Consider the following 19,909-nt stretch of genomic DNA (forward strand, 5'->3'; position numbering starts at 1 on the left):
AAGCCAGAAGGCTATTGGGGCCTTGGAAAAATGTTTTGTGGATGGAGAAGACCAAAATAGAACTTTCTGGTTTAAATGAGAAGCGTTATGTTTGGAGAAAGGAAAACACTGCATTCCAGCATAAGAACCTTATCCCATCTGTGAAACATGGTGGTGGTAGTATCATGGTTTGGGCCTGTTTTGCTGCATCCAGGCCAGGACGGCTTGCCATCATTGATGGAACAATGAATTCTGAAATATACCAGGGAATTCTAAAGGAAAATGTCAGGACATCTGTCCATGAACGGAATCTCAAGAGAAGGTGGGTCATGCAGCAAGACAACGACCCTAAGCACACAAGTCGTTCTACCAAAGAATGATTAAAGAAGAATAAAGTTAATGTTTTGGAATGGCCAAGTCAAAGTCCTGACCTTAATCCAATCGAAATGTTGTGGAAGGACCTGAAGCGAGCAGTTCATGTGAGGAAACCCAGCAACATCCCAGAGTTGAAGCTTTTCTGTATGGAGGAATGGGCTAAAATTCCTCCAAGCCGGTGTGCAGGACTGATCAACAGTTAGCGGAAACATTTAGTTGCAGTTATCGCTGCACAAGGGGGTCACACCACATACTTTTGCCACTCACAGATATGTAATATTGGATCATTTTCCTCAATAAATAAATGACCAAGTATAATATTTTTGTCTCATTTGTTTAACTGGGTTCTGTTTAGCTATTTGTAGGACTTGTGTGAAAATCTGATGTTTTAGGTCATATTTATGCAGAAATATAGAAAATTCTAAAGGGTTCACAAACTTTCAAGCACCACTATAACAACGTGATCAGCCCTGCAATGACCTGGCAACTTGTCCAGGGTGTACCCCACCTCTCGCCCATAGCCAGCTGGGATAGGCTCCAGCTTGCCCGTAAACCTGCACAGGATAAGCGGTTACAGATAATAATGTGAAAAGTTTGTTATAACGTGAAAAATATATTGTTTCTTCTTTTCATGTTTTCTTCTTCGAGACTGATTGTTTTTCTGGTGTGGCTGCAATACACTTCCATAACATACAAAAAAAAGATATATACATCCAAAGTTAGTGACATGTGGATACCCATGCTGCTGACTTCAACTTCAGAAGGTTCACAGAAGATTGTAAAAAAATTATAAATAATCAGAAAACAGGAGGAAATTAAGGGTCCAAGTACTGTTATTTTCTAGGAAGGGTAAAAAGGTAAAAGAGGGTGTGACCTGATCAACCCTTCACCCACATTAAACATAATCCTCCAGTGTGTCAACAGCTGAGGCACGGTTAATCATAATCACCCCTCCAGTGCAACCCACAGAAAGCACACCACCACCACAAAAAAAGAAAGGAAAAAAAATATCCAGAATTATTTTTAATGCAATTTGCACCAGTGAGTACATTGTAGATCTATGAACTTTTTGTGGTTCTGGTTTACTCGATTTCTACAGTCTTTTGTGTACAAAATCCAAGAGGTCTACAGGGATCTTTTAGTCATTAAACAACAGCATGGGGAAACATTGTGTTTTGCTTGGAACAAAAAAACATTAGCTAATTACAGACAGGGAGTAGTACAAGGCGTTTTGGCTCACAAATCAGTAAATCAGTGCAATCTACCCCGTGATCGTTTACCCTTGAAGGTAAGCGGCTTAGAAAAACAGGTCCATTAAACCATCTTACATGGGCCACACAACAGACCTCTCACACATCACTACAGTAAGTACTAAGGCCACTTAGAAGATGGACATTTTATAACAATAACCATTTTATATTCTCCTGGTGTCAAAAAAAAAAAAAAAAAAGCCTCATTAGTATACTACCATTACAAGAATCATAATTAAACAGCAGCGATCAGTTCACTGGCATTGATTTCATATAGAGAACCACACAGGCTAATTCCAATAACATGATTTAACCTAAAACATGATTTAGTTCACATATAAATAAATGAACACATTTCATTAGGATTAGCCCATTCACTATTCTCATTTAGTGGCTGTCCGGTAAAATCGGACCACGCTTTAAATTACAAATTATACAATTATGGAAGACAGATCTGTAGTGTTGAAACAAAAAGAAACGTTACAAGAGATTAAAAACAAAATCCTTGATTCTACTACATGTCCCATCTGGGGCTGTGTGTGCAGCTGTCCATGCCTCTAAGAGCCAAACTCCACTGTTTCTGAAGTGATGGGTTTGAACTCGTAGCTTCCTCTTCCATCCATGTGGAGGTAGTACTATAACAAACAAACAAACAAAGGCTTAAAAAAAGTTGGTTTATACCACTGCGCATCTATATCAAGATGCAGAGAGGGGGGTCTATGGGTGAAAAGTAATACTGCGTAGAGAAGCGCAAAACATCCTGACATCTGACCTCCACAGTCCGAACAGTGTTTTGCTTTAGGCAAATGCTGACTGAATGACGCTTAAAGTCTAGTTTTCTATCCCTTCATTTCTAAATACATTCCTGTGTCTTTGTTTTGTTTTCGGTCACATCACTACTCATCTGTATAACCAGAATGTCAAGGATGTAGTAGCTCATCTGGCCTGCCATCAAAACAACCATGACTACCAAAACATCATACAGAACTGAAATGTGACAATGTGAGAGAGGACAAACCACCACAACAAATTGTTACAACAGGAAAAATCAACAAAAGGACTAAATTTTGTTCCCCAAGGGGAACAAAACCTGGGTTCGAACTTCACGGCCGATGGGGGCCTTTCTGTGTGGAGTTTGCATATTCTCCGTGTCTGTGTGGGTTGCCTCCAGGTGCTTCGGTTTCCCCCAGCATCCAAAGACATGCGGTTAGGCTAACTGGCTACTCTAGTTTGTTCATAGGTGTGAATGGTTGAATGGGAACTGCTCTGTCTCCTCGACGTCCACCCTGGGTAACTTTCCTGAGCTAGCTAACAAATCTGCAGTAAAAACAGTTAACTACGGCCTGGTTTATTTGGATTACGTGTAGCTGACATGAGAAGAAGCTCTAAAATGGGATACAGCTGTTGTGCAATTGAGTGTACAAACAGATTTAACAAGAAATTGGAGCTCTCTTTTTAAGGGGGGGGGGATAGGTTGCCAGGCAAAACAAACGTCGTCCGGTAGCACTTATGATGAATATGAAGGAAAATATCGCACAAAAAAAAAAAAAAAAAAAAGGGATACCCTATGGGTACATGTGGCTACTGCTTATAAATAAAATTGTTTTCTGATACCATGTCCATACGGTAAATATAGCATATACATTTACTCTATGAGGCAGTAGCCACAAAAATGAAGCGTAATCCAAAAATGAACAATCACAGAAGTAAAAAAAAAAAATAATATATCACAGAAGTAAAATATACCAAGTGTCTGTACTTTATATTATTCTACCCTTACAGTTTTTGAAACTGAAACCTCCGAACCGAGGCTGACATACACACGCTGTCGCCATGACCGAAACTCTTATTTCCCAGAAATGGCCCAGCGCTAGAGCTCAGTGGAATGCACTTCCCCTCTGTAATAAGCATAAACATGTCTGAAAGCGATTTACAACCCCGATTCCAAAAAAGTTGGGACAAAGTACAAATTGTAAATAAAAACGGAATGCAATAATTTACAAATCTCAAAAACTGATATTGTATTCACAATAGAACATAGACAACATATCAAATGTCGAAAGTGAGACATTTTTAAATTTCATGCCAAATATTGGCTCATTTGAAATTTCATGACAGCAACACATCTCAAAAAAGTTGGGACAGGGGCAATAAGAGGTTGGAAAAGTGAAAGGTACAAAAAAGGAACAGCTGGAGGACCAAATTGCAACTCATTAGGTCAATTGGCAATAGATCATTAACATGACTGGGTATAAAAAGAGCATCTTGGAGTGGCAGCGGCTCTCAGAAGTAAAGATGGGAAGAGGATCACCAATCCCCCTAATTCTGCGCCGACAAATAGTGGAGCTATATCAGAAAAGAGTTCGACAGTGTAAAATTGCAGAGTTTGAACATATCATCATCATCATCTACAGTGCATAATATCATCAAAAGATTCAGAGAATCTGGAAGAATCTCTGTGCGTAAGGGTCAAGGCCGGAAAACCATACTGGGTGCCTGTGATCTTCGGGCCCTTAGACAGCACTGCATCACATACAGGCATGCTTCTGTATTGGAAATCACAAAATGGGCTCAGGAATATTTCCAGAGAACATTATCTGTGAACACAATTCACCGTGCCATCCGCCGTTGCCAGCTAAAACTCTATAGTTTAAAGAAGAAGCCGTATCTAAACACGATCCAGAAGCGCAGACATCTTCTCTGGGCCAAGGCTCATTTAAAATGGACTGTGGCAAAGTGGAAAACTGTTCTGTGGTCAGACGAATCAAAATTTGAAGTTCTTTATGGAAATCAGGGACGCCATGTCATTCGGACTAAAGAGGAGAAGGACGACCCAAGTTGTTATCAGCGCTCGGTTCAGAAGCTTACACATCTGGAAAGACACCATCAATGCTGAAAGGTATATCCAGGTTCTAGAGCAACATATGCTCCCATCCAGATGACGTCTCTTTCAGGGAAGACCTTGCATTTTCCAACATGACAATGCCAAACCACATACTGCATCAATTACAGCATCATGGCTGCGTACCGGTAGAAGAAGGGTCCGGGTACTGAACTGGCCAGCCTGCAGTCCAGACCTTTCACCCATAGAAAACATTTGGCGCATCATAAAATGGAAGATACGATAAAAAAGACCTAAGACAGTTGAGCAACTAGAATCCTACATTAGACAAGAATGGGTTCACATTCCTATCCCTAAACTTGAGCAACTTGTCTCCTCAGTCCCCAGATGTTTACAGACTGTTGTAAAGAGAAAAGGAGATGTCTCACAGTGGTAAACATGGCCTTGTCCCAACTTTTTTGAGATGTGTTGTTGTCATTAAATTTAAAATCACCTAATTTTTCTCTTTAAATGATACATTTTCTCAGTTTAAACATTTATGTCATCTATGTTCTATTCTGAATAAAATATGGAATTTTGAAACTTCCACATTGCATTCCGTTTTTATTTACAATTTGTACTTTGTCCCAACTTTTTTTGGAATCGGGGATGTAAGTGAATGAATGTCAGCATATAAGTCTCTTGTTGCCTACAATTTTGTTGTTTGTAGGCATGTTACATTTACAATTTCAACATCAAGGACAATAAACGCTGAAAGCCGAGGTGCGTCCCAAACATCCATCCATCCATTATGTACACTGCTTAGCTATCACGGTCACAGGGGAAGCTGCAGCCAATCCCAACTGACTTTGAGTGAGAGGCACGATACACCCTGGGTAGGTTGCCAATCTATGGTAGGGTGTGTCCCAAGCAGATGCTCTAAATTCTTTTACAACCCCTGGCAAAAAATATGGAATCACTACTCTTGGAGGATGTTCAGCTGTTTTACTTTATAGTAAAAAAAAAAAAAAAATCATAGATATGACACAAAATAATTTTATTTAACAGCTGAACATTCTGGCTTTATAAAATATACAGTACCTCAAAAACTTTGAAATTGTTGTAATTAATGGCACGTTTTTTTAAGATCAAGTAGAGGAAAAAATTATGGAATCACTCAATGATGAGGAAAAAATTATGGTATCATGAACCAAAAAAACATCACAGTTAGTACTTTGTTGCACCTCCTTTGGCTTTTATGACAGCTTGAATTCTTTGAGGCATGGACTTCACTAATGAAGAACAATATTCTTTATCAGTCAGGTTCCAACTTTCTCGTATAGCAGTTGACAGATCAGCTTTGCAGGATGGAGCCTTGTCATGGACCTTTTTTTTTTTTTTTTTCAATTTCCACCATAAATTTTCAATTGGATTGCGATCCGGACTGTTTGCTGGCCATGTCATTGAGTTGATATGCCTTTCCTGAAAAAAGTTTTAGTGCTCTTTGCTCTGTGGCAAGATGCATTATCATCCTGAAAAATGATGGAAAAATGCTTTCCTTTTTCCATTTTTTTCTCTCTTTTTCGGAAGAATGCCGAAAACATTTGATATGTCATCTATGTTCTATTCTGAATAAAATATGGAATTTTGAAACTTCCACATCATTGCATTCCGTTTTTATTTACAATTTGTACTTTGTCCCAACTTTTTTGGAATTGGGGTTGTACCAGAGTTACAGCCCTTGATTAACAAAATTATACTTTGACAATTTAATGAGTGCGCTTTCCTTCTGAAATCAACTCCTCTCACAACTTGTAGAGGAATTTCACCAAACTTGGCAAAAGGCCTTGTTATTTGACAGTTATACGCATATTGAAATTTCGTTTAACTTGGGCAAATTTTTACCAGAGTTATGCCCTTGATCATTAACAAACTTGTACTTTGGCAATTTCATCAAGGTGTCCTTGCTTTCTGAAATCAACTTCCTTCACAATTTTTATTATCCCTCACTGGCCGAAAGGCCTGAAGGAGGATTATGTTGTGGCGATGTCCGTCCGTCTGTCCCAGGAAGGGTACTCACCTTCTGAGATCAACTGCTCTCACAATTTTTGGAGGAATTTCACAAAACTTGACAGGATTCTTTATGTCATGTTGGTAATACGCATTATTGCAATTTTGTTCAATTCAGTCACATTTTTACCAGACTTATGGCATAATTGCCAGCGAGGGATATTGTGCTCTCACAGCACTAGTCATTTATGTGCTAGGAACGTGAATTGACCGGAAAGAGGGATATTGCTGTGCAAACAGATGAACCAGTCAGTGTTGAAGTCCAGACAGAGACAGCTGTCTTCGAAGACAAGCTCATCCTGTGTTCTTTGTTGGGAGATGAAAGCGTCTCATTAGATGATTCATTCGAACTCTACTAGCAAAACCACAATGTAAGCAAAGGATATAAACAGCCGAGTTGCTCCAAGCTTCCACTAAGCCATGTCATTGCATACATCACTTCCGCAGTCTGGTATTTTAATAAAAATGTATTTTTCTAGAACACTATTTGGTCTCCAAAAATGAATGTTTGATTGTTGAAATCTACGAATACTTTTAACACAAGTTTAAGAGAAAAACTGCTGGAGGATCCCTTTAAGGAGCCTGGTGCTTATGACTGAGAGTTGTCCTTCTGTCTCTGCACTGTGCGGTGCTGACAGCTCTCCCTTCATTTGTTTTACCTATCTGCATACATGTTCATATGCTGACTTACACTACATGCCTCTCTTTTGTGTAATCAATCAATTACTTTTGTTGAAATATACTTTTGGTGTGGTCCACCCCCATTCATGTCACTCCACCGTTGAGCCAGGTGGTCTTGACAATTGTTACATGCCTAATACGGTATGGTGATCTCTACCCTCTTCTTTGACTCCCCAAACTGCCTTCTATTCAGTTATCTTTAATGCCAAACAGCACAGTATCAATGATTTAGAAGTCATAAGTAAACAAGAGTGCTCTGAGAGCACAATATTCCCCGCTGGTAACCATGCCATAACTCTGGTAGAATGCAACTGAATTGAATGAAATTGCAATATGTGTACTACTGACATAACAAAGAATCCTGCCAAGTTTTGTGAAATTCCTCCAAAAACTGTGAGAGGAATTGATTTCAGAATGTGAGCACCATTCCCGGGACGGACGGAAATCGCCATGACGTAATCCCCCTTCGGGCCTTTTGGCCAGCAGGGGATAACAGTAGTGAGTCAGTATTATCGTGACCACATTTTATGAGGTGAAACCTGAGACCGACTTTCATCCATCCATCCATTATCCATAACCGCTTACCCCGTGCAGGGTCCTATGGGTGAGAGGCGGGGTACACCCTGGACAAGTCACCACATCATCACAGGGCTGACACATAGAGACAAACAACCATTCACACTCACATCCACACCTACGGTCAATTTAAAGCCAATTTTCCATTTCCTGCCCTCTAGTGGACATGATCACATTATGTGCAAGTATTATGACAGGCACCTGCGCGACCAGCCACACAATGTGCTCAGGTTGCAAAAGTATAAAACAGGCCTTAGAGAGACAGACTGGAACGTCTTAATACAGACAACGGTTTAACAAATAAGAAACTATTTAGATGCTAACAACAAAGTGCAGCTCACCTCATGGTGTTTCCAGAGAGACTTTCTATGAGAGACTGTGAACAGAGTGATGCCCACCTGCCAGGAAAATACAGGTCATCAGTGTCTCATAAAAGATGCTGAGTGTACAGTGTTTTGCAAAATTATTCATCCCCCTTGGTGTTTGTCCTGTTTTGCTGCATTACAAGAAGGGGTTAATATGGATTTTTGAAGGATTAGGACCATTTGATTTACACAACATGCCTACCACTTTAAAGGTACAAATTGTTGTTTTATTGTGACACAAACAATAAGATGAAAAAACAGAAATCTGGAGTATGCATAAGTATTCATCCCGTTTCGTATGAAACCCCTAAATAAGAGCTGGTCCAACCAATTCACTTCATAAGTCACATAATTAGTTGATTAAGAGCCACCTGTGTGCAATCAAAGTGTCACATGATGTCTTTATAAAATCACCGTTCTGGAAGGACCCTGACTCTGCAACACTACTAAGCAAGCAACATGAGAACCAAGCAGCTCTTCAAACAGGTCAGAGACAAAGTTGTGGAGAAGTATAGATCAGGGTTGGGTTATAAAAAAAATATCCCAAACTTTGAATATCCCAGGGAGCACCATTAAATCCATTATAGCAAAATGGAAAGAAGATGGCACCACTACAAACCTGACAAGAGAAGGCTGCCCACCAAAACTCACAGACCAGGTAAGGAGGGCATTAATTAGAGATGCAACGAAGACACCAAAGATAACACTGAGGGAGCTGCAAAGATCCACAGTGGTGATGGGAGTACCTGTCCAAAGGCCCACTTTAAGCCGTACACTCCACAGAGTGGGGCTTTATGGAAGAGTGGCCAGAAAAAAGCCACTGCTTAAGAAAACACATTTGGAGTTTGCCCAACAGCATGTGGCAGACTCCCCAAACACATGGAATATGATTCTCTGGTCAAATGAGACTAAAATTGATCTTTTTGGCCATCATGGGAAATGCCATGTGTGACGCAAACCCAACACCCTGAGAACACCATCCCTACAGTGAAGCATGGTGGTGGCAGCATCATGCTGTGGGGATATTTTTCATCTGCAGGGACAGGAAAGCTGGTCAGGACTGAAGGAAAGATGGATGGCACTAAATACAGGGCAATTCTGGAGGAAAACCTGTTTGAGTCAGCCAGAGGTTTGAAACTGGGATGAAGGTTCACACTCCAGTAGGACAAATGACCCTAAACATACTGCTAAAGCTACTAGAGAGGGATATCTATGCACAATCCAGATTTCTGTTTTCTCATCTTAATTATTCTTTGTGTCACAATAAAACAACAATTTTCACCTTTAAAATGGTAGGCATGTTGTGTAAATCAAACTGTGCTAACCCTCCAAAAATCCACTTTAATTCCAGCTTGTAATGTGACAAAACAGGACAAACACAAAGGGGGATGAATACTTTTGCAAGACATTGTATGTGTTGATGGGCCTTGTTACCTTCCTGCAATGGCTATAGATGTAGTCCTCCACATCCACACTCACAGCACTGGTGCACTCGTCCAGAATAGCAAACTGAGGCTTGTGATAAAACAAGCGAGCCATCTGCAGCAAACAAAGTCTTATTGGCTGAGGGTGTCTAAATTCAGGTCATATAAAGTTGGTATGAAAGGTCATGCTTGTATTTTATGGAACTGTTTCTTTGCTTACTGCCATCCTCTGCTTCTCTCCACCACTGAGAACATCCATCCAGTCCTGAACAGCATCCCAGGTGCCCTCTCTCTCGAGGATGTGCCCCAGCTGCACATTGTCCAGGTATTCTTTCAGCACCTATTACAAAAAGAAATCACGTTCTTGAGACAAAACACCACAATAGATTGTTCTGACTGAGAAGAGAACGTTTGAAGCAGCCATTTCTCAATTGTTATAATGTTCTCTGGGACCTGATCTGAAATGCCCTTCTTCTTCTGGTCTTCAAAGGTGTGAGGGTAGATCACCTGATCCCTCAGTGATCCAAGTGTCATGTAAGGCCTCTAAAAGTGACCCAAATATGAAAACAGGAAATTATTATACAAACATGTCCCACACTGCTGGTGCTGCTTGCAATTATTTTTCAGGAATCGTACCTGAGGGACGTAGAACAGCTTCCCTCTATCAGGTTTGGTCAAGGTCCCACCAAAGAGAGGCCACAGCTGAAGGAAAATTAACACATTAACATTCTCTCATATAACAAAGATTCACAGAGACTGCGGATATGTACAGTGGTGCTTGAACGTTTGTGAACCCTTTAGAATTTTCTATATTTCTGCATAAATACGACCTAAAACATCATCAGATTTTCACACCAGTCCTAAAAGTAGATAAAGAGAACCCAATTAAACAAAACAAATTAGACAAAATATTATACTTGGTTGGGCGGCACGGTGGTGTAGTGGTTAGCGCTGTCGCCTCACAGCAAGAAGGTCCTGGGTTCGAGCCCCGGGGCCGGCAAGGGCCTTTCTGTGTGGAGTTTGCATGTTCTCCCCGTGTCCGCGTGGGTTTCCTCCGGGTGCTCCGGTTTCCCCCACAGTCCAAAGACATGCAGGTTAGGTTAATTGGTGACTCTAAATTGACCGTAGGTGTGAATGTGAGTGTGAATGGTTGTCTGTGTCTATGTGTCAGCCCTGTGATGACCTGGCAACTTGTCCAGGGTGTACCCCGCCTTTCGCCCGTAGTCAGCTGGGATAGGCTCCAGCTTGCCTGCGACCCTGTAGAAGGATAAAGCGGCTAGAGATAATGAGATGAGATTATACTTGGTCATTTATTTATTGAGCAAAATGATCCAATATTAAATATCTGTGAGTGGCAAAAGTATGTGAACCTCTAGGATAAGCAGTTAATTTGAAGGTGAAATTAGAGTCAGGTGTTTTCAATCAATGGGATGACAATCAGGTGTGAGTGGGCATCCTGTTTTATTTAAAGAACAGGGATCTATCAGTGTCTGGTCTTCACAACACGTTTGTGGAAGTGTATCATGGCACAAACGAAGATTTCTGAGGACCTCAGAAAAAGCGTTGTTGATGCTCATCAGGCTGGAAAAGGTTACAAAACCATCTCTAAAGAGTTTGGACTCCACCAATCCACAGTCAGACAGATTGTGTACAAATGGAGGAAATTCAAGACCATTGTTACCCTCCCCAGCAGTGGTCAACCACAAAGGACCCCAGGGTAATTTCTAAGCAACTGAAGGCCTCTCTCACATTAACATTAGCCAATGTTCATGAGTCCACCATCAGGAGAACACTGAACAACAATGGTGTGCATGGCAGGGTTGCAAGGAGAAAGCCACTGCTCTCCAAAAAGAACATTGCTGCTCGTCTGCAGTTTGCTAAAGATCACGTGGACAAGCCAGAAGGCTATTGGAAAAATGTTTTGTGGACGGATGAGACCAAAATAGAACTTTTTGGTTTAAATGAGGAGCGTTATGTTTGGAGAATGGAAAACATTGCAATCCAGCATAAGAACCTTATCCCATCTGTGAAACACAGTGGTGGTAGTATCATGGTTTTGGGCCTGTTTTGCCATCGTCGATGGAACAATGAATTCTAAATTATACCAGAGAATTCTAAAGGAAAATGTCAGGACATCTGTCCATGAACTGAATCTCAAGAGAAGGTGGGTCATGCAGCAAGACAACGACCCTAAGCACACAAGTCGTTCTACCAAAGAATGGTTAAAGAAGAATAAAGTTCATGTTTTGGAATGGCCAAGTCAAAGTCCTGACCTTAATCCAAGGTCACGACTTCAAGCCGGTGTGCAGGACTGATCAACAGTTACCGGAAACGTTTAGTTGCAGTTATTGCTGCACAAGGGGGTCACACCAGACACTGAAAGCAAATGTTCACATACTTTTGCCACTCACAGATATGTAATATTGGATCATTTTGCTCAATAAATAAATGACCAAGTATAATATTTTTGTCTCATTTGTTTAACTGGGTTCTCTTTATCTACTTTTAGGACTTGTGTGAAAATCTGATGAATGTTTTAGGTCATATTTATGCAGAAATACAGAAAATTCTAAAGGGTTCACAAACTTTCAAGCACCACTGTATAATAATCTAATATGCATGGTGCTGCAAACATATTAGACTTAAAATTACAAAGGCCTTGTTTTTTTTCTGAATATGACACATAAGGAGAATGAGGAACACAAATATAATTTTAACATTCTTTAAATTCAAATAGTTACTTCTCCAAGCACTCTGAAGAGTGAGCTCTTTCCACAGCCATTGGGCCCACACACCAAAACATTTGTGCCAGATTTCACCTGAAAACATACAAACTTAGTAAGTGTTCAGTCAAAATCTGTGTGAACATACGTAGATAAAAGTCAGCAAAAATATTCTTCGTGATATTCCACAGATTACAATTTGCACTGTTACTGTGCATAAACATTTGTTGTTGGAATGTAATGTGGACTGTTATAGTGAACAATTTTTCATTTAAAAAAAAAACAAAAACCCTATCCCTTTATGTTTTCCACCCTGTAAACTGAGACAAATAATAATGACATCAAATCACATTTATGCAAAATATAAAAATCTTCTGTAAATAATGAATACAAAGAGACAAAGAGTACCTCAAAACTGAGGTCCTTAATCAAAATATCTCCATTGGGTGTTGCCAAGGGTGTATGCTCAAACCTGGTGAAAAATACCGGATAAAAAACAAAACAAAACTTATGTTAATCTATTTGAGAGTAACCTGACAAACTTGGCAGAAACAGAGAATGGATTAATGAGTACTTGATTATGTTGTCCATAAATATGATCCGTCCACTGCCAGGGACCAGGATTGTTTTTTCTAAGGTGTCTGCATCTGGAAATGGGACATTCTGTAAGATTAATATGAGGCAATGCCTTCTCATTATTTTGGCTTCAACACTGAGGAGAGCTCACCTTTCTCTGACTGAGACACCATGGTGCGCTCATACTTCCCCATGTTCAGCTCTTTCAAGACCTTCATCAGCTCCGTGATACGGGAGGTGAACCTGTGGGAGTGCGACAACATACCGCTAAGCTTCAAAAATCATCCAGTAATAGCATGAAGATACATGAAGGCATAAAGTCTCCAAACTGCTGATTATAAAATTAGATTGTCATTAACTGCTCATATTTTAAATTAACACTGCAATGTAGTCTGCCTTGGATTTGTCCTGCATCCTTTCAAACTCAAACCTAAAATCAGACAACACCTGCAGACAGTCATTGCAACACCTAAATGAAGACTGTCTTGTCTTTAGAATGGTGCAATTTGAATACAACACACGACTCAAAAATATAAGTAAGAAATAACATTACCCTGCGAGTCTGGTCATCTCTCGACCAGCAAGCACAATCCTTCCCAAAGCTTGTGACATGCGCAGCAGCATACGGCCACTCTGATAGTAATCCTACAAAACAAGGAAGCATGGAGGACACACTGGGTATTTATTCACTATGTGTCAGCCCTGTGATGACCTGGCGGCTTGTCCAGGGTGTACCCCGCCTTTCGCCCGTAGTCAGCTGGGATAGGCTCCAGCTTGCCTGCGACCCTGTAGAAGGATAAAGCGGCTAGAGATAATGAGATGAGATTAATATGCCTGCGGGTGATTCGACACTCCTTTTCATATTGTGCAAAAAATTCAGTTTTGAAGTTAAAATAATATAAATGCTGTACCGGAATAGTAGATCCTACATAAAGCCACATCGGTTTTTCAGCTCATTAATACATTTAAAACCATGCGTGAGCTAAAGCAACTCACCTCCAGCAGCTCCGCATGTGTGCTGTGAAGGTGCCGTGGATGTGCCAGGTTTAGAAACGGTCGGCTCACAACCAAATAACCAACTACCGTGGCCAAGTCTGTACACGAGACAAAACAGAGTGTTAACATTCACACTGGGCTTAACGAGACTGGCTGTATTAATACAAGCATCTGTTCACAAGTTTTAACTTACACTTGGCAATAATGCTGTCTACCATGCCCATGGAAAAGCGGAAAAATATGAAATTGTGCAAGTGGTCAACCTGAGGGCAAAGTACATTAAGAAAATTACAATTCAGTAATAATTCCAATATCTGAAGAATTCAATATGTGATAAAAGCTGAGGTAGTTCTCACCAACTTCTTGAAGGTACTGTGAATCGTCTGTTTCTCTCGGAGATTTCCGTTGTAAAACGCAATCTCCTCACTAAGGAACACCACCAGGAAAGTAAAAATGAATTTAAAAAGCTCTGACCTTGTGACAATGAGATATATACTTTTGGATTCAGCACTGAAAGCTTTCAGGTCACCTGTTGGTGATGAGCCGGGAGTTGACGTATCGGTACTCGCCCTCGTATTTTTGCTCAGTGACTGTCATCTTTCCAATGGGTCTCCTCAACCTCGTCAGGAAGAGGCCTGAGATCAGCAGGTAGGCCATCATAGAAGCAGGGCCCTGACAGCAGGGATGACATTACATGCAGTCACTGCTAGACATGCGATTCATCTTTTCCAGATGTGCTCCGAGAACGAGTTTAATCCTACCTGAGCTCCGATAGCAGTCGTCAGCTTAAAGATGTAGAGGCCAATGTCAAGAAGAGGCTAAAAGAGAAAATACGGTTGGAACCTTTTTCAGCTGATGTGCTGGTACATCATCGTTATCATAACTACAATGCAGTGTTTAAAATGTTTCGTACTTTGCTGAGATTGGAGTACAGGTCAACCACACTGTTGCAGAACTTTTCCACATCCTGAGTCAGCAGCTGATCAGCGTTGGCTATTCGGTTATCCAGGTTTCCCATCTTGTAGTAGGTGTATCCTCTGAAATTATTAGGAGCAAGAAAGCAGAAATATAAGACCCTGGGACAAATCTGGCCTTGAAATCATGACTCTAGTGAATAAACAAACACACAATCTGATTCATACTTCAGATACTCCTCATATAGATGTTTAGTTAGCCTTTCACGGAAACAGAGCTTCAGTTCATTCAGTCCTAACTTCAGAAAGTTGTTCACCAGGGCGATCTACAGGGCAGAAAGGCATCTGATGTGTCCACTATTCATTTTCATACAAACGCAAAGAAGCAGGAGGAAAAAAAACATTTAGCGATGTGAAACTAAACATTCAAATTCTGTATTAAGGCAACTACATCACATCAACAACAAAAAGATGGAAAATGTACAGTTATCTGTTAGTACACTAGAACTCTACTAAGCACACAAACACTGTAGTTGTTTATCTGTTGAAAGGACATACTTAATTTAGACTGTTAAGCAGTTAAAGTAATTTGATATATTTGACCAGTTCTCCTCTGACATTCTACATTCTTACTAAAAGGAAAACTAAAATAATTAAACTAAAAACACAGAGCACTCTGGAATTTTGAGTTATATCTAAGTAGTATTGAAAAAAAAAAGAGAGAGAGAGAGACTTACAACGGGCATGACCCTCATAAAGTTGAACAAATACTTCTTGAAATCTTTTGTAGCGCGACCAATTATTGCACTGTAAACCACAACATGCACAAAAGAAAGAGAACATTTTTAAAAAGGAAAACTGGTTGAAAACAGTCAATGCCATGCAAAGACTTGTTGTCTTGTGGGTGTGAAGACCAAAAAAAAAAAAAACACCATCAGAGGAGATCTGTATTTCAGCGTGAGAAACCAACACAGCTAAGTAGTATATTAGTTGCCATTTTCAAATAATGCAAGTCTTATTTCATCAATATTACTGATTGAAATCAGCAAATTGACAGACACCAAGTCAAAAGCACAATTTCACACATTTATTAGTCTGAAATATTTTCACAGCCAAAACCACATGGTGAAACATTACCCCTGGTATGACTGTAATGTAGGAATAAAAGTGCCTTTTGAACAGTGTGATATCTCTGCTAATGATACCACTGTGAAAGATGTAAAAAAAGAAATTCAAAACTTTTGATAACTACATCTGCTATCTAAATATTAAGATCAGTATTACGAAGTATTATTACTTTTCACTAAATCACACCAAATAAGCATTAGGATACAACCTTTCAATCATTGTGCCATTTTGAATCATCCAAACGTCACAGTAGGTCCGAGCCACCAGCATCACTGCAATCAAGATCAGGTACCAGGACTATGAAAAAAACAAAAAACAGTACATTTAAAAACTACAGGCTGCACTCAATAATGATGAGAAAGCAAGCAAAACTTTTGACATACACTGTAGCCAGTGTTGAGAATAACGTAAGCGAAAAGGTCAAGGGTTGGTTTTTTTTTTGCATTCCTATTTATGCTGCTCAGCCAGAACCCTTTGTACAGCTCTGAGCTGCTGAGGCATGGACTCCACAAGACCTGAAGGTGTGCTGTTCTAATGCTCACTTGCCCACTGGAGGCAGTTTCGGTGGTGAAAGAGGGGTCAGCACAGGCACTCTGACCGCTCTGTGGCTATGCAGCTCCACATGCAGCAAGCTGAGATGCACTGTGTGTTCTGAGTCTGACACCTTTCTATCACAGCCAGCATTAGCATTTACAGCAGTTTGTGCTGCAGTAGCTCTTCTGTGGGATTGGACCACATGGACTAGCCTTCATGTCCCGTGCGAAATCAATGAGTCTGCACAGAACATCCCACAGGAGCTGCTGTTTTAAAGATGCTCAGACCCAGTCATCGAGCCATCATAATTTGGCCCTTGTCAAAGTTGCTCAGATCCTTACGCTTGCCCATTTTTCCTGTTTCCAAAACATCAACTTCAAGAACTGTCTGTTCTCTTGCTGCCTAATAATCCCACCCCTTGACAGGTGCCATTGTAATGAGATAATCAATGTTATTCTTCTTACCTGTCAGCGGTCATAATGTTTATGGCTGATCGGTATACATTATTTATGAAGGCAAAACAAACCTGTTACATTTTTGAGGAGAAACAATTAAAAAAAAAAAAAAAAAACATGCACACATCATGCTTGCTTAAATGTGTGTGTCATGCACCATAACAGAAATGGCATTAAATGCAGGCATGGGGAGAAGCTAATAAACCTTTCAAGTAACTCTAGTGCTGATATAAAAATAAAATCAAATGCTTAGATGCAGATGTAAAAGAGTCGATACTATAAAAAGGAACACCAACCGATGTTTGTGTGTGTTCAACGTGAAGTTACACCTTCATCTTATCAAGCCATCACTAAGTACCATCTTTTTCCACTACACTTGCACAGCATGCTAATTGCATTGACAGTATAAACACATTTTTCTGAAGATTTCACCTCTTTACAGAAGATTCTTGGTATCATGATCTGGAGTATTCGTGTGACTCGGGCAAAAAACACTCTGTCCACAGCTGCCCGATCCTTTTTAGGATCTTTCTGATAATTTGAGGGGAAAAGAAATTAGAATATAAGAATTAAAAAAAAAAAAAAAGTAAGAAGCGTTTAGTCGGAGCCAGTTTTCAATACTTTTTTGTAATATCACAAAACTACCAAACCCAAGACTATACTCATGTTAAACATGTACATTTGAGACACCATTACTTTTTGTATGTTTAACTGAAAACATACTAATGGTACATTGAACTAATGCTTTTATATAGAAGCCCTAAAACACACACACAATCGCTTTAATTACACAGTCTGAATTACAGTTCCACAAACAGATGACTTACTTCATCGCTTAAGATCAGATCTGATGAACCCTTTCTGCTGTTTTAGAATTGAAAGAGAGAGAAAGAAAATGTTAGGCAACGACCAAATCCTCTCTTGACAGACATGCATGCTATGTATAATTATTTGGCAGGAAAAAATGTTCGTAAACTTGAGATCGAGTGGTGTTTTCTTTCAGTGTGCCACATTCCTGATGGCCTGCTGAAACATTTAGTCCATGAGCCATTTCTACTACTGGACACTGAGAATAAAAATGCATATATAAACAGATCTCTGAAGTCGTCTCACAGACACGCGATGGAAATGAAATGAATCAGTCACGAAGGATTTGAACAGATGCACTGAGGGGCAGTGACGGCCGCAGGAGCTGAGCGTAGCATTCTCACTGTCTGTCTGTCTGTCTGTCTGTCTGCTGCAGGTCAGCGTGACACAGCTAAGCTAACTCTGCTCTCTAGCTGCCGGTGGGGGGGATAAAGGTCCACTAACGCGTTACGCACCTGTTCAGTCTGGAGGACCTTCGTCTTTGCTTCAGTAGATAGAGAACAAGCAGGACACCGCCAGCTATAGAGGAATTCTTTGCTGTTAAGTATTTACTGACGGCCGCCATGTTTCTTACTGCGGCGAGGCGGCAGGCTGAAGTAACAGGTGCATGCTGGGAAAATAGCACAGGAGCCTCGCGGTCGCCCTCTCGCGGCCATATGAGTGTCTCTGGGACAAATAGCTCATCTCATCTCATCTCATCTCATTATCTGTAGCTGCTTTATCCTTCTACAGGGTCGCAGGCAAGCTGGAGCCTATCCCAGCTGACTACGGGCGAAAGGCGGGGTACACCCTGGACAAGTCGCCAGGTCATCACAGGGCTGACACACAGACACAGACAACCATTCACACTCACATTCACACCTACGGTCAATTTAGAGTCACCAGTTAACCTAACCTGCATGTCTTTGGACTGTGGGGGAAACCGGAGCACCCGGAGGAAACCCACGCGGACACGGGGAGAACATGCAAACTCCACACAGAAAGGCCCTCGCCGGCCCCGGGGCTCGAACCCAGGACCTTCTTGGTGTGAGGCGACAGCGCTAACCACTACACCGCCGTGCAGCCCACTTATATTACATACTGTATGCTAATAATACAGAGGAACAGTGAAGAAGACCTAAAATGAATACTTCAGTGACTTTTTTTTTTTGTCCATGCAGCTGAAGCCGATTCATCATCTCATCTCATCTCATGATCTCTAGCCGCTTTATCCTGTTCTACAGGGTCGCAGGCAAGCTGGAGCCTATCCCAGCTGACTACGGGCGAAAGGCGGGGTACACCCTGGACAAGTCGCCAGGTCATCACAGGGCTGACACATAGACACAGACAACCATTCACACTCACATTCACACCTACGGTCAATTTAGAGTCACCAGTTAACCTAACCTGCATGTCTTTGGACTGTGGGGGAAACCGGAGCACCCGGAGGAAACCCACGCGGACACGGGGAGAACATGCAAACTCCACACAGAAAGGCCCTCGCCGGCCACGGGGCTCGAACCCGGACCTTCTTGCTGTGAGGCGACAGCGCTAACCACTACACCACCGTGCCGCTGGGACAAATATTAACATGACAATAATATTATCAGACATTTACAGTCGTATATAATAATAATAAATAATAATAATGTCACGTTTGCGATTCGCACTTTCACTTTTGAGAGTGTTTAGCAGCAAACGTGATATAAATAGCCTCGAACAACCTGGAATATGGTTAGTTTTACTCCTTCAGACCAAATTATTCAATAAAAGTTTTCTTTAAACGAGTATATATTATAATAACTTATGTTTTAAGATACCATGTAAACCATATTACAAACATAATTTATTAAGCAGCCTACAGAGGCTGTAACTAGGTCTGTTTGGATTTTGTAGCGGGACTCAGGACAGTTGCAGCTTTAACTGAGGCTGTATGAGTACTTATTGCTGTGTATGGTAAAACGATCATTAAATATTTCATTGTCTTTGCATTTGTTGACTGAAGACATCTGTAAAAAAAAAAAAGTCCTGTAAAGCAGTATCACAAAATTGTAAACAACAACAACAATAATAATAATCAACAACAGCAACAATACTACTACTACTACTACTAATATATCTTTATTTAACCAAGAAAATAATTAAAGACATTTTAAAAATATTTTTAATCACTTCATTTCACAGGAGCGGCACGGT

The 19,909-nt window shown here is 40.6% G+C and overlaps 1 protein-coding gene across 2 annotated transcripts; it reads right to left on the reverse strand.

Annotated features, from left to right (window-relative positions):
* Positions 1 to 1,362: 1,362 nt before the first annotated feature.
* Positions 1,363 to 18,335, reverse strand: abcd3a (ATP-binding cassette, sub-family D (ALD), member 3a). Of its 2 annotated transcripts, none has more exons than XM_060922112.1 (23): positions 18,190 to 18,335; positions 17,695 to 17,728; positions 17,300 to 17,398; positions 16,087 to 16,175; positions 15,488 to 15,557; positions 14,979 to 15,076; positions 14,750 to 14,873; positions 14,598 to 14,654; positions 14,366 to 14,508; positions 14,193 to 14,262; positions 14,030 to 14,099; positions 13,837 to 13,934; positions 13,394 to 13,485; positions 12,992 to 13,083; positions 12,839 to 12,911; positions 12,673 to 12,736; positions 12,283 to 12,360; positions 10,178 to 10,243; positions 9,995 to 10,084; positions 9,762 to 9,881; positions 9,552 to 9,656; positions 8,094 to 8,150; positions 1,363 to 2,239 (listed from the first exon to the last, which is right to left on the reverse strand). In XM_060922112.1, the coding sequence occupies exons 1-23, from the start codon at positions 18,297 to 18,299 to the stop codon at positions 2,162 to 2,164; spliced, it is 1,977 nt and encodes a 658-aa protein (XP_060778095.1). In that variant the 5' UTR covers positions 18,300 to 18,335; the 3' UTR covers positions 1,363 to 2,161. The 2 variants fall into 2 exon arrangements, with proteins under 2 accessions (XP_060778095.1, XP_060778094.1); XM_060922111.1 differs by having other exon boundaries at positions 17,695 to 17,731.
* Positions 18,336 to 19,909: the final 1,574 nt, after the last annotated feature.

Source organism: Neoarius graeffei, chromosome 5 (assembly GCF_027579695.1).
Source record: "Neoarius graeffei isolate fNeoGra1 chromosome 5, fNeoGra1.pri, whole genome shotgun sequence".
NCBI lineage: Eukaryota > Metazoa > Chordata > Actinopteri > Siluriformes > Ariidae > Neoarius > Neoarius graeffei.